Source organism: Hippocampus zosterae, chromosome 7 (genome assembly GCF_025434085.1).
Source record: "Hippocampus zosterae strain Florida chromosome 7, ASM2543408v3, whole genome shotgun sequence".
NCBI lineage: Eukaryota > Metazoa > Chordata > Actinopteri > Syngnathiformes > Syngnathidae > Hippocampus > Hippocampus zosterae.
In genome coordinates this window covers 6,886,348-6,899,966 of record NC_067457.1, presented here as the reverse complement: position 1 = coordinate 6,899,966, position 13,619 = coordinate 6,886,348, and the positions used below count along the sequence as shown (strand labels likewise).

Genomic DNA, 13,619 nt, shown 5'->3' with positions numbered 1-13,619 from the left:
CCCGAGTGTTTGCAGGCGTGTGTTCAACAAGACGGGCTGAGACTGTCTGTCTCCTTTTATTCTCCTTTTCCCGTTCTACTGTTCCTTTCACCCAGTCTGATGCCATCATTGGTTAATTGCGGTGCAGTGTTCAGTGCCTCGGAGAATCCACTAAGTGACTGGAGACTGCTGGGGGGCGGAGGAGGGGGATATAGAGTCCCAGCACTGCTCAAGAATACACAAATCCAAACAGGCGCCGACACTCACTCCAGCACCCCTAGCTGCCGCTGTCACCCCGCATACACCTAATGAGGATAAACTCCCTTTTAACCTCACTGAAGAATCCCATTAATTGTCTCTCGACTGACGGGCCCCCTTCCACTCCCGCGCATTCTCCGAACATCAAGAGCTCGGAGGCCTGGGAAGTGCTAGCGGAACCCACAGGAGCAGATGTTTCAGTCCATTTGTGAAACAGGAAGGCAAGTGTGGGAGTTGGAGACGCATAACTCCGACCTCCTATTAAATATTCATACTTGGGGCCGGGCGGGTGGGGCTGGGTTTGCTTGGTACAATAATATGCATGTTTGTGTTCTATGGATACAGAAAACGGCGGCATAGACGATATTGCGTGCCTTATTCAGGCCGCCGCATCATGCACACGGATATGTTTTAACCCTTTCATGCATCCGGTCACCCGCTAACATGATAAGCTGTCCACTGTAGTAACCGCTGACCCTCAAAGCGTTAATACCGTACGGTGAGTGACACGGCCGAAACTGACGGGAGTGTCGCGCAGGTTGTGAGGTTCGGCCCAACAATGGGGTACTAATTTTCCAGATGTATCGGCCAATCAGAAATGCGCCGTCGTGTTACGTCAACTTAAATGCCCAACATCTATTGCTGACTTCCAGAGAAGCAAGGACACAAACGATCTTCAGTTTTACAGCCTGTGATCCAACCAACCATCTGCCCTGAAAAGGCCTCGGTGCAGAAAAACAGTCACGACAAAGTTGGCGAGACGCAACGATATAATGAGGCAGGTTTATATTTAACCCAAGGTTTCATCTCTATCAAATGATCTGAAAACACATCCGTCAGTACAGTTTGCATCCCCTGCAATAAGTCACTTAAGGTTTCTTTTACACGTGTAAAGTGCAAGTGGAGCATACAATCGGCGAGCTCCCAACCACTCTGACTTTTGGAGGACCACTTAAAGACAGACATGCGAGATGAAAGATTAATAAAGCCAGCCTAATTTGGGTGAAGGGCCACGCAAAGGTAAGGGTGTGAATTATTTAGTTTGATGACGAGAGCCTCGCAAACTGATTCAAGGCACACAACTCACATTCTTGATGTTATTATGTTGGCCCTTTGAGTTTCACAGTTCAGTTTTGATCAACGCGGAACCCAATTGTCCGCTTTTGTGAAACCAAAAACGCCAGAGAGTCGAGAACAATCACGCGTCCATGGCGGCCCATCTTACCCCAAACATTTGCCGCAGGTCAGGGTCCCGGAATCGGAAAGGGATGTTGGAGACGTGTAATCTTTTGGGCTGCTGTTTCTCTGACGAGTCACTCGGCTGCAGGTGAAGCTGCTGCGAACCCTCCGTCTGTGTGATGTCATCTATCTGCTGCAAAGAAGCAGACAGAACGCAGAAGGTCAATGAATGTTGGGAATAAATTCTGAATCTGCAAAAAAAAAAAAAAGGCCCATTCTTAATGTAGTCACATTTTCTGGCATACCATGCACTGGGGCGTGACTTTTCCAGTGATATACTGCAAACAGCCTGTATTTGTCTCAAAACCGTTGGTCCATCAGAAAGCGCGTCATCAAGCAAGGCGCAAAAGTGAGAACATGCAATGCATTCAGTCCGCCCGCCTGCTGCGTTAAATTTCCGGCGACTATCCGGTACAGCGCGTGCGATATTTTTAATCCAGTTGAATGAAATCAGTGACTTCATGATATGATGAGGCCCACTTGTTGACTGGATAGCGCGTCGGGCTAACAGTACAGAGGTGAAGGGTTCGATTCCGGCCTTCCTGTGTGGAGTTTGCATGTTCTCCCCGTGCCTGCGTGGGTTTTCTTGGTTTCTACTTTCACCCATAAAATTCAAGCACACCCAGATCAAAACTAAGAGGGGACCAAAAGATGGATTGACGTTACAGTACGTTGCTTTATCCTTTGTTGCTTGCCCCGTTTCAAAATATTTGCAGCAAAGAAACCCGAGCAACGTGAAGGTGAGGTGAAAAAGGAAGAGTGAAAGAATAAGGGCAACACCCCAAGATGGAAAGATGATGTCAGCTTATCCGGCCTCCAATCAATGAGAGAGAAGTGCTGAAGGTAGCAGCATTTGTCGCAAGAGCCAACGAGACGGGGGAAGAGAGAAGTACAGTGGCGGAAAGAAAAGCTGAAGAATGGAGGGAAAGAGAGAGAGAGAACTGGCGCTAGATGAGTGGCGTGTGCGGAAGCATTTGGAGAGGCAAGTGCTGACTGGAGAGAGAACGTTGAAAACGGAAAGACGGAGACGTGAGAATAATGGCATTACATCACTTGCTCTCTCTCACGCATGTGTTAAGTGCACACACACCAACTCACACACATACAAGTTGAATAGTTATGGCGCTATAATGCAACAATAATCAGGTATGTGCGTCTCACCGTGACTGCCTACTTGATGTGCAATTTCATTCCCAACACCAGTTTCGCAAAAATAACGGCTTCAACTTTGGACAGGGCAGGGGTCTTGTACCTCACTTGTGCATTAGTGTGAAAGAACGAGTGACAGAACGCAAATAGAGGCGAGAGAGAAATTTATCTGGCCCGTTCTAACCAGCGTGATGTCGTGAAATACCGTCACGGATTCGTGACTAAAGAAATTGCACAAAATGTTTCCTAGAAGTTATTCCGGAAAGTGTAAAAAAAAACAAAACTAAAAAACCGAGGGTGTGTTGATGTCATTTTGTCAGTTGACAAAGAACTCGTCCGAGCTGACGGTATTTTTTTTTTAGCCACACAACACCAATTGGCCAACCTCCCAGTTATTAGTATTCATTTTGTAAGCTTTATGCGATGGACAAAACATTTTGGATTACAGTCGACTATTAATAGAAACTATTAAAACAAAATGCAGCTTCGCCACGATGGAAAGACAAATTGAACATTGCTACCTTGAGGCACATCATTTCCATTTACTTGGGACGTCATCTGTTTACTAAAGTCGAAGGGCTCAATTTTCGTAGAAAGGCGGACAGGCGTCTCAAACTGACGAATCTAACCGAGTGCATTTGAGATGACATGCCCATGGCAAAGCTGCCAATTTAGTGACAGAAAGTAAACCGGACTTTAGACCCAGTAGAACCAGGTCTAAGTCGTGGCGCAAGTGGTCTAACGCAATTTTGGTGGATTTGATCCGGGCACAGGCAAACACATTCTTATCTATTAGGTAAGGTGGATATCATTTCATTTCATTCAAGTATGACATCATCGTGCATTGAACACTGTGAGTTAGTGTTGAAATCAATCTATTTAATGCATTATTATTATCAACATCTGTAATATATTTCTAAAAGCACCCCGGCAGCGCTTCTTGCAATTCTATATAAACATGCGTGCCCCGATCTTCTGCATGCACTCCAGCGAGCGAGTCCGTTCTGCTCTGCCATGTAGCCTGCGTGCCTCACCTGTGCTGAATTTAAAGGGAATGCGAGGAGCGATTTCAATTGGCTGTGTTCACTCCCACAACGGCGCAAAGCAAATTTCTAACGTCCACGAAAATAACAACAAAAAACCCCCACATGAAAATAGGGAACTAAAAGTCTCAATTTTAACAATCAGTCACTGAACCTATTCAAAAGGAATTCACCATATAGAATGTGTGTGCCCGCTTGTGGGAGTACGTGTATGTGTGTGTGTTAGCGAATGGAACCTGGCGGTCGTTTTTGGACAAACTGAACACGGAACTGTTCGCGTTTCAAGCTTAATTCTGCTCGGCCTCTGTCCCAGAGCTCAAATCAATCCGTTTTCTCTCGTCGCTCTTAAGTTGGGTTGAGTTGCCTGCGCCATCCACAGTGTGTGAGCAGCCAGGGATGGCGAGGCAATAATTAAATGAACATTATCATACACAACCAGACCAAACTTTCTTCGCTGTCGCCGGGGAAACGGTGATACCGAGTTGAATATTATGCCGATTTGTGTGAGCGAGGGGGCTTAAGCTTTAGAATTCCACACACGGTCAAATGCATGCACACATAATCCTCCACGGATCCCAAAGTGCCCTAAACAACTCCACCTGCCTATAAACCAGATTCGATCCCAGCTGTGTATTGACATTGTTCCCAACGAGCAGGTGAGAGTGGATGCGAGCTCAGCGGGACATCGGCCAAACGGCAAGAGGCGGGTAATGATCAACACGGCGACTCGGCACAAAAACAAAGAGTGTGTTTCAAATGTTCACTTCTCTGGTGTGTCTGAGAAAGTGAAACTTCAAAATGTTAAAACGCCCCTGTGGTCACACGGTCGGGGGAGTCGACAGATTTCTTTCGGAAAATACGCCGGTCACTAAGCTCCGCTGCACGTATTGCCATACATTCCCAGCATGCAAGACTCCCAGCGGCTCAGAGTTCTTTCGATGAGTGGTTGTTGCAGAATGCTCATGCTCAGCCACGGACGTGTGTCTTTGCAAATCTGTGCTTCTTCGATTGTTTTATACTTTGTCACTTGCTACAGTGCAAAGTCCAAAAGCTGAAAATCATATGAAATAGAATCTTTTTTTTGGGGCACATCTTCTGGTTGTCTTTTGACTTTTTTTTTTTTTTTAACTTCGTGTATTATCCCAGTTTTCAGAGAATCCCTCCGGATAGGGCACTTTTGACTTTTTTTTAAGTTCGACGTTTTATGTTGCTGAAGCTCGCTTTCTGAGAGACTTCAGAAAGTTCCAGAGTCAACAAGAAAGGCTTCATTGACTCCCTGCAGGCTTCCCAGTGTACCACCCCGCCACTACAAAAGCACTTGAGCTCAACTCGCCGTATCAATTATCTTAAAACCCGGCTGGCTTCAAAGGTGAGCACATGAATGAAATCTTTGGATTGTTAAAAAAAAATAAATAAATTGCATTCAAATCAAGCAATCGTCTACCTTGTAACTGTGGTGAGGAGAACATTCTCTCCACACAGCTTCCCCTGAGAAACCATCTTTAAGCAAGCAAAACTGAAAGAAAAACAAACCATTTGGGTCAAGGATTGCTTGCTGACATTGCAACATATCACAAGAACATTTTTTTTCATTTTTTTGGGGAGAAAAATGGCTGACTTTGTGCAAACATTTAACGCACTCCAAGTCAGTCTTCCGGGATATAGGTGTCAGACTGACCGGTTTGTAATCTATCAGGAGACCGAGTTGAAAGCTACGACAGAGTAATGCTGCAGTCCTATTTAAACAATTGCGGTCCCATAAGACGTTAGTTAGTGCGCATACTGCCGTAGATGCGGTTCTATCGAAAACGGGCAGCATCTTCGATTAGGAAAGAACATTGCGAGAAGAGTTCAGCCTTCAGCTGGAGATCTTGGACTTGGTTTGATGTGCTGGATCTGCTTGCCCCCGCAAGCGTGAGTGCCTGCATCAGCTCTTTCCCAACTTGACTTCCCATGTACTACTTTGGACCACGGTGTGGATTTTGGTTATTCAAGTCAACTGTTCGGAAGAAGACGCTTGTAAATCAAACATTTGACGAAACTGGGCTGTAGCAATTCGGTGAGAGTATTCTAGCCGTGCTAGGTTGCACCAGATTATAAAACGCATCATACCCAGCGGTGGAAAGATCTGATTGTATAAATCACCATCCATCCATCCATTTTTGATACCGCACTCGCATCGCGGGTGAGCAGGAGCCTATCCCATCTGACTTTTGGAAGGGAGGCGGGATGCTGTTTGCCAAGCAATCATTAGGGCAAGACAAACAACCATTCACACCTCAGGAAATTTTCAAGTCAAATCGAAAGCTTCTTTTGGGGGGAATGGGAGACGAAGCTGCAGTACTGTTTGAAAACACATCCAAGCTTGGATCGAACATGCAAACTCCACACAGGATGGATGGAGCCTTACATCCAAACTCCAAATTTGGAAAACTACCTTTCAGCAAAACCTCACATTAATTTTTCCATTGCAGAGGAGTATTGTGTTTGAATTTCAGCACATCACTATATTAACTCATTCACTCCCAAAGACGTTTTTAAACGTCTTTTTTAGAATTGGCTGGTACTGAATGAGTTAATCCATTTGGAACCTGCATGTCTGACATAAAGATGCTGTTCTGATACTCAACATTTCTGTAAAAATTGATGCCAATGTAAGAATCCAGAAAAGGATCTTCGTAGTTTGTTGTTTGCAGTGTTGACTCACCGTTACTGTGTTGGCTGTGAGTGCAGAGATGCTGCTGTCATTTACGGGCTGTTCACTCTGCGTGTGCGTTGGCGTGTACAGCGTCAGGGCGTGCTCGCCAACTGTATTTGGTCCTGTGAAGTCGTTTGGCGGGTGAGCGTGGGGTGTGGCATACTCAGCGGGCATCCCATTCTGTGGTGGAGGAGGGTACTGGGCGGGTGGGAAGGCTTGAGCCATTGCTTCAGGGGGGGCCGGGGCCTCTTGATTACCCTGCGAGAGAGAGAGGAGGATGAAAATTAGAAACATTATGTTGTCCACTTAACTGTGGCACCTCATATTTCAAATGCCCAAATGTTTGACCATTTCGGAAAAAAAATTTTGCCAACCAAAGTTTGCCAACCTCCAAAACACTTCAGAAGAAGAAAACTTCAACCTACCCCAAAAGTAAGGAATAACAAGTCTCTCACTTGCAGAGTATTTCGGTGCCACGCGAACTCGAAATGATGTAACGTTGAGCTAGGAGTTGACTAACGAGGTAGCCGCGAGGGGGAGTGGAGCGTATTGAAGATTTGAAGGCTGAGATTGACTCCAAGCGTTAGCTACAAGCACTTGCTGCTAACTAGATACTGCGTCGATCAACTGGCTGGCTGCTGTAGTTACTTGCTGTGAAACAACAAAAAAAGGTCTCAAACCTGTGGCCCGGGGGATGCCGGATGATATTTACGGCCAGCTTTCTGATATCAAAGTTTACTTTTAACGCGGACCCCCACTTTGTTTGTGCTGTCTTGTTTCCTGTGTGTGTGTGTGGGTGCGTGTTTGTTTTTTTTTTTTGTCTAATCACTTATGGACAAAATACAAAAGTAGATGTGGATATAATGGAATGAATGGAGAAAACACATTTGACGACAAACGTGACTGAAGATTCAAATCTTTCGTGTCCAACTTTTGTTTCGATCCCATTTTGTCCTCATATTTCTCACTTGCTTTAGTAATGTTTCCTCTTACTCGGTCTATCATGAATAACATACTCTTTCACCCCTGTCCAGGCTCTCTTTCTAATTTACATGCCCGCAGGATAATAATTTCCTCCGACCAATGATGATGAATCCATCTGACATATGAGCAAGCCACCATTCTTCCGCACTGCTTCAAACCTTAATGGAATATGGCTTAAAAATGTAATAATCAATCTCAGCAACTTTTTGAGGAAGGATGAAGCTTTGACCTTAGCCGTTTTCAAAGGTTTCCACAATCAATAGCGGTATTGAAGTTGGCCATTCTCATGCATAGAGATTGATGGCATCGAGCATAACAAAGCAGTTTGCCAATGGCTCGCAGACTGTTGCAGTGCTGGATCTGGCTGAGAGTCACCATCGAGTCCGCAGGCAAAGAATCGTTACGCTCAAATTAGGGTTTGCTTCGGCTCGTGCGAATGGAAAACAAAAAACAACAACCCGCCGGCGGCGAGACCGAGGCGAAACACCGATAATCAAATGGGACACTTCGCATACGTGGTAGATTTAGATGCGAGTGCCCATTTATTTATCTCCGATACCGCTGAGCCTCTGCGAGGTGGGCAATGCTTTGTTAACGCTTTCCTATTTTCGAATTTTCAAGCAGAAATGAGACCATTTCTACCAATTACGGAGAAACTTAAGAGCTCGCTCCGTTTATAACGGTAACGATGAACTCACAGACACTCAAAGTTTACGTCTCAAAATGTATCCATTGTCCATTGAAATCCTCTCAATGTCTTACGCACTATTTATGACGAATGACTGATGATATATGGTAATTATCACGACGGCCTTCAAAACAACCACATCTAGCTAATGCGCTAATGTGGAGAGAAAGGCAGACCATTAGCACATTAAGTAGCATTAGCACTAAACACATACGTTAAGCAAGCCAATAAGGCGATAAAAGCAAAGATAAAAGTCAATTTAATGTTGAATTATTCAAACACAACGTTTAAGATTGCGAAATAAACGCTCACGCCAAATGCGAGGAAAGCGATCAAATAGCATTTAGCGCGGTAGGTGTCAAAGGAAGCGGATGATGATCGTGATTGATGTCATTACGTTGAGGCGATTTAACGTGCATTTGCAGCGCCTCCGGTTCAGGACAACAAAATACAAAATGCGGGTATTTATCTTTACCGACAAAAACACTGACTATTTGTATTTCGAAACCTTTCGAGCTTGTCCCAAAATTGACAGGATAACACAACTTCTCTATTTTGCACCCTTTGATGCACCTTTGCTCAGATTTCCCTTTCCTTGCTAATCTCGACGCAGTCGATACTGGGTTGGAGTTGTGCCCCGAGGCAAGTCATCTTAATTCAAACAAGGGACCCCATCAATAGGCTTTGTAACCTTACAGCATTTGACCTGCAGCGAAAATGTGAAGACAAAGGCATCAACATACATTTTAATGGTTATCAGTTGTGAAGGCAACGAAATGCGCGCTCGCGCTCTCTCTCTCGAAATATGTATCTATGTATATCTATATTTCTAGAGATGTATATGTCTCGAGCTAGCTCGCTAGCTAGCTAACGAGCTAGCTCTCTCTCTCTCAATATATATATATACCTGTGTGTGTGTGTGTGTATATATATATATATATATATATATATATATGGCATATATATACACACACACACACACATATACACACACACACACACACACACACACACACACACACACAGATGTACACACATGCACACACAGAATATTGCTTCTGGTGTGCATGTAACTTGTGCGCAAACTGATACCCTCATTATGTGAGAAACAGTTTTGCTCAGCTGGCGTCTGAGGCTGAAAACCCAGTCGAAAAGAGAGAGAGAGAGAGAGAGAGAGACGGTGAACTTCCATCATCCATCAACGTGACTGGGACGCTGACACATTGAGACATTCCCAGATTCTTGTCAACAAATTGTGCTGGTAAATGATTTCTGCTATCAGCTTCATCATGCTATCCAGCCTTCTCCCTTTCTCGCACTCCCTCCATCCATCCTCCCATCTATCTCTTCACATCATCGAGCGCCTTTCTCCATCCTTCTTCCCTCATCGACTCGATTTCTCTTCAGCTCAGTAGAGCGCCTCGCGCAATGTCTGCTCGGACTCGAGCGCCACATTAGAGACATGCGTGTCATATGTCTTCCGCTCGTCGATTTCCTTCACACGCGCACACCCATGCAAAGCTGATAAGAAAGTAATAGTTCAGTCCAGCTTGTGTCAATTCAAGCAAGCACGGACGACAACAGAACCTAATAGTCAAAGCGTGGCGGGGAAAATTTCCAATGTAACCATCATGCTATTTTGACATCGAATTTGTATGCTGTGCATTTATTCTCTCAATTCAGTTTGAAGCATGTCAGTAACAGATTTTGAGGGCGTCGTCAAAGGAAAAACAACAGTCATTGACAACAGAACAGTTTGACGATGGAAACCGGAGGGCGAGGCTGAAGGTCATCAAGCTCTACAAAAATACACATGCAACACTTGAAAATGCAAAACACTCATTGGGATCGGTGAGGCTGGAATCTAAAAAAACTGTACAGAGGTGAGTTTTACGGACTAGTGAGACAAAGATGTAACCTTTACCAAAAATGATGGAAAGACTAATCTGTGAAACAAAGTGGAGGTAATGTCACGGCTTGGGCTTGCATGGCTTCTTCTGAAACAGGCTCATTAATCTTCATTGATACAACACACGATGGCGGCAGCAAAATTAACTCCGAAGTCCGCAGAAACATTTTGCCTCCTGTCAATTTAAAATGGGGCTAATCATACTCATCCTGGTTGATCTTCTGGCCTGCGTTGAAAGGTAAATCGTAATCGCTTTTGGTTTTGATTTGAAATAACGTCTTATGGCTTTTGTCACACTTGTTCTGGAACCTTTCTGGGGGAAAAAAAGATACATAGAAATTTGTTTTTAGTTTATTTAGAAAGAAAGAAAAGATTCATTAATTGCCGAATGTTGAAAACAATTCACACACTCACACACGCGTACACAAAGTCACCCAGCAGGACGAGGTTGGGGTGTCTGAAATCGATTACCTTCTCTCCAGCTATTTTCCATAGTAGCCTGAGGCTTTTCTTCACCCCTACTAACCATTAAACAAGCACTCCGCTGCCGTAGAGATGCTGCCAAACACCTTCGAGCACCTTCCGCACAAGCGCAAACTTCACCCCCCCTCCCCCCGACTTCCGCCGCAAGCTCCGTGAGCGCACGGCAGGGTGTAAATACACCGTCTCAGAATGAAAAGTTGCACCAATACTGAGACTGGAAGCGATGCATCATAAAAGAAAGAAAAATAATCATGAAGCCATGAAGCCGCAATAAAGCACACCTAAAGGCATGTCGAGATCCCGCAGACGATTGCGCAATGTGCTTTCACGAACAGTTGATGTTTCGATTGTAGCTTGTCGTTCTTAGGTCGGTTGGTTTGTGCTTTGGTATTCTTGGGTGTGCTTGCCGCTGGGACAGCCAGGTCATTTTTGCACGACTTGGCCTAAATGGGGGGAACCTGACCTTATTCCGGGCCCACCTCTGCAGCGGTGGAATAATTCCCCTGCTTTCCTTCCACTTCCGTAAGTGCGGTCAGCAAAATTATTGAAAGTCTGGATGTAGCCTGGCATTTATTCACAGTTCCCTGTTCGCCCTTCATTTATCACGGCTGCCCATTCAGAAACTGAAGACGATTTAAATCAAGTAAGGTGACGGGCTTCGTTCGGGGCAATCATCTGAAAATGGCCGTAGTGTGTGTGTGTGTGTGCATATCCACGTATGTTCAAGCAGACTGCAGTATTTTGCCGTATACAGCTTGAGAAACTAGACGCTTTAGGGGTTGATTAATATTGATGTGCACTGCAGAGAGCCCGAAAAGAGGACAGAGGCAAAAAAAAAAAAAAAAAAAAAAAAAAAGAAGCTGGGAGCTGATGAAGATAGGGAGGATGTAACGCCCAAATTCCTGTCGACATTTTGTCAGTAGACAAAAAAAAAACTAATTGAGGCTTACCGTAGATGCTTTCACTTAAGTGAGCTGTCTGGACAGCATGCAGAGACATAAAAGGGCTGACACGGAACATCTGAACATCATCTTTCAAGAATAAAGCGTCAACTAATGGTTCTTTTTTTTTTTTTTCCGCTGAGTCATATGGTTCGATCTGTTGAATTTCCCCCCCCCCCCCCCATTCTCCTTTGGAAAAAAAACCCCATACATCAATCAAGGGTTGATTAGTTTTTTTCGTTGCCCTGGATCAAAATGATGCAGTTTAAGAGGACATTTGACAATGACGACATTGAGGGAAAGCGCTTTCGACCCGAAGATCACAAAGCAAAGTCCATGAAGGCATGGTTGAAGGAGGTTTGTGTGGAAGAACTTGAGAGCTCTAACGAAAGCCCCATCAAGCACCTATGGAATGACCTTCAACCAAGATTTAGAGCTAGACCCTACTCGGAACAATATCAAATCTTCTTGAAGGTCTTCCCAGAAAAAACTAAAACATAAAACAAACCAAAAAAAAAAAAACACGCGATGTCTTCAATTCATTCACAACTTCCTTAACACCTCACATCATAATTTCAAAATTAAAAGAGAAGCTGTGAGGATACAAAAATCCGAAGGTGGACCCCCCCCCCCCCCCCCAAAACCCAAACTAAACCGCGGTGCATATTTTTCCTGGGTTTTCTTATTATACTCACCAAAAACACAACTTTTTTTTTTCACATCATCATAACCATCAAAATCATAATCAGCGTCTGCATAAAGTTACTCGACTCTTCCAGTATATGAATGAGTGAGTTGTGTATGAGCGTGTCTCCCACACAACTCCGACAGAGAGGCAACGGAATCTAATTTAACACTTGACTGAACAGAGATTGGACGACACTCCCGGTCCCTCACCGGCCAAGCGGGGACACTCCACAAGCAAACTTCAGTGTGTTTGTGTGTGTGTGTGTGTGTATGTGTGTGTGTGTGTGTGTGTAAGGATCATTTCAGAAACAAAAAAAGCCGGTCAGAGAGAGAAAGAGAGAGAGAGTGTATGGGCGAGAGAGAAACCATGTTCATGAAGGAGGAGAGCGATGCGGCCCGTGGCGGAGAGAGAGCGCCTAGAATTCATTTTGATGCAGGACTACCGGCTGAACAATTCCCCTCTCGGGCCTTTCAACATGATATTCACTAAGCCATGGAACAATGACAAACATGGAAATCTGCTGCTGCGCTCGAGTCAACGGGAATCTGATACAAAGGCATCACGGATGCCACCTGACGGAGGATCGTGCGGGACTGCAAATGTGTGTACAAAAGGGGAGGGGCCACACCAGGCATGGGAGCGACATATCGTTTCATCGCGTGTCTTTAGAACTTTACCTTGGTATGGAATATTATCGATGATTTCATCTCTCCGACTTAACTCATTCAGAACTAGCCAATTCTGGACCAGGTCTGTAAAGACGGTTAAATACGTCTTTGGGAGTGAATGAATTAATAGTTTCCAATACTTGGCAGCAACTGGGCGCGGATGTAATTAATTCAGGGTCAAAAACTTAGCGAGCTCAACAAGCTAAGCTTAGTGCAAGACCTTGAAAAAAAAAATCATACTCTAGAAAAATATTTCATCATCACAAGCTGCCTCATTTTATCAACGGAACTCAATTACAAAAACAGCAAAAATCTATCGCAGTGGGTCTGTACGATGTTTGGTGTGCATTTCATGGCCTCTACCATCATCGTGGCTCGGCTGCTTAGTTGCGATGTCACGCACGAGCAGGACTTTGACTTGATCAAAGCTCCGTTATAGCGCATGAGTGAGCCTTGCTGATCTCCATAAAATACCTCGAGCTGAAGTCACAAAGAATTAACCGCGGCCGGCGACAGCACCTTCGACTGCACTTCGTTTGCACCCGCAGTTTGCTCCATCCTAACGTGCGACTCACAAAAGGATGATAGCGCTAATGATACACCAATGCAAACGCCCACCAAGTTTGGTCTGATTTCCCTCTGGGTGCAACAAGCCACAAATGGCCAAGTATAAGTGCTCACAGCTGGTGATAGAGATTCACACTTTTAGAATAAAGATTTGGTGTCATGTGAGAGCAACAAAAACAAACCAGCAATGCAAAAAATAAAAATAAAATCTGTTGAAATACAGAAGAGCCGCTTCTTCAATCGGGAAAAGTCGTAGCGCACACACCCACGCATCCAGCCTCACAGTGACAGTCTTTGCCCTCCGCGTGAAACAAAAGGGAAAACC

The 13,619-nt window shown here is 44.7% G+C and overlaps 1 protein-coding gene across 23 annotated transcripts in view; it reads right to left on the bottom strand.

Moving 5' to 3' along the window:
- Window positions 1-13,619, bottom strand: part of rbfox3a (RNA binding fox-1 homolog 3a) — a 222,609-nt gene that overhangs the window by 35,168 nt on the left and 173,822 nt on the right. For 16 of the 23 annotated variants that reach the window (XR_007963143.1, XR_007963145.1, XR_007963146.1 and 13 more), the window contains 3 exons: window positions 6,376-6,624; window positions 5,113-5,184; window positions 1,463-1,609 (listed from right to left, as the gene is read on the bottom strand). Coding sequence is in view for 19 of the 23 variants with exons in the window: in XM_052070502.1 (XP_051926462.1) it covers window positions 1,463-1,609; window positions 5,113-5,184; window positions 6,376-6,624 (468 nt within the window). In the remaining 4 variants the exon portion in view is untranslated. The remainder of the gene's footprint in view (window positions 1-1,462; window positions 1,610-5,112; window positions 5,185-6,375; window positions 6,625-13,619) is intronic. The other 7 variants (XM_052070495.1, XM_052070496.1, XM_052070499.1 and 4 more) reach the window with 3 other exon arrangements.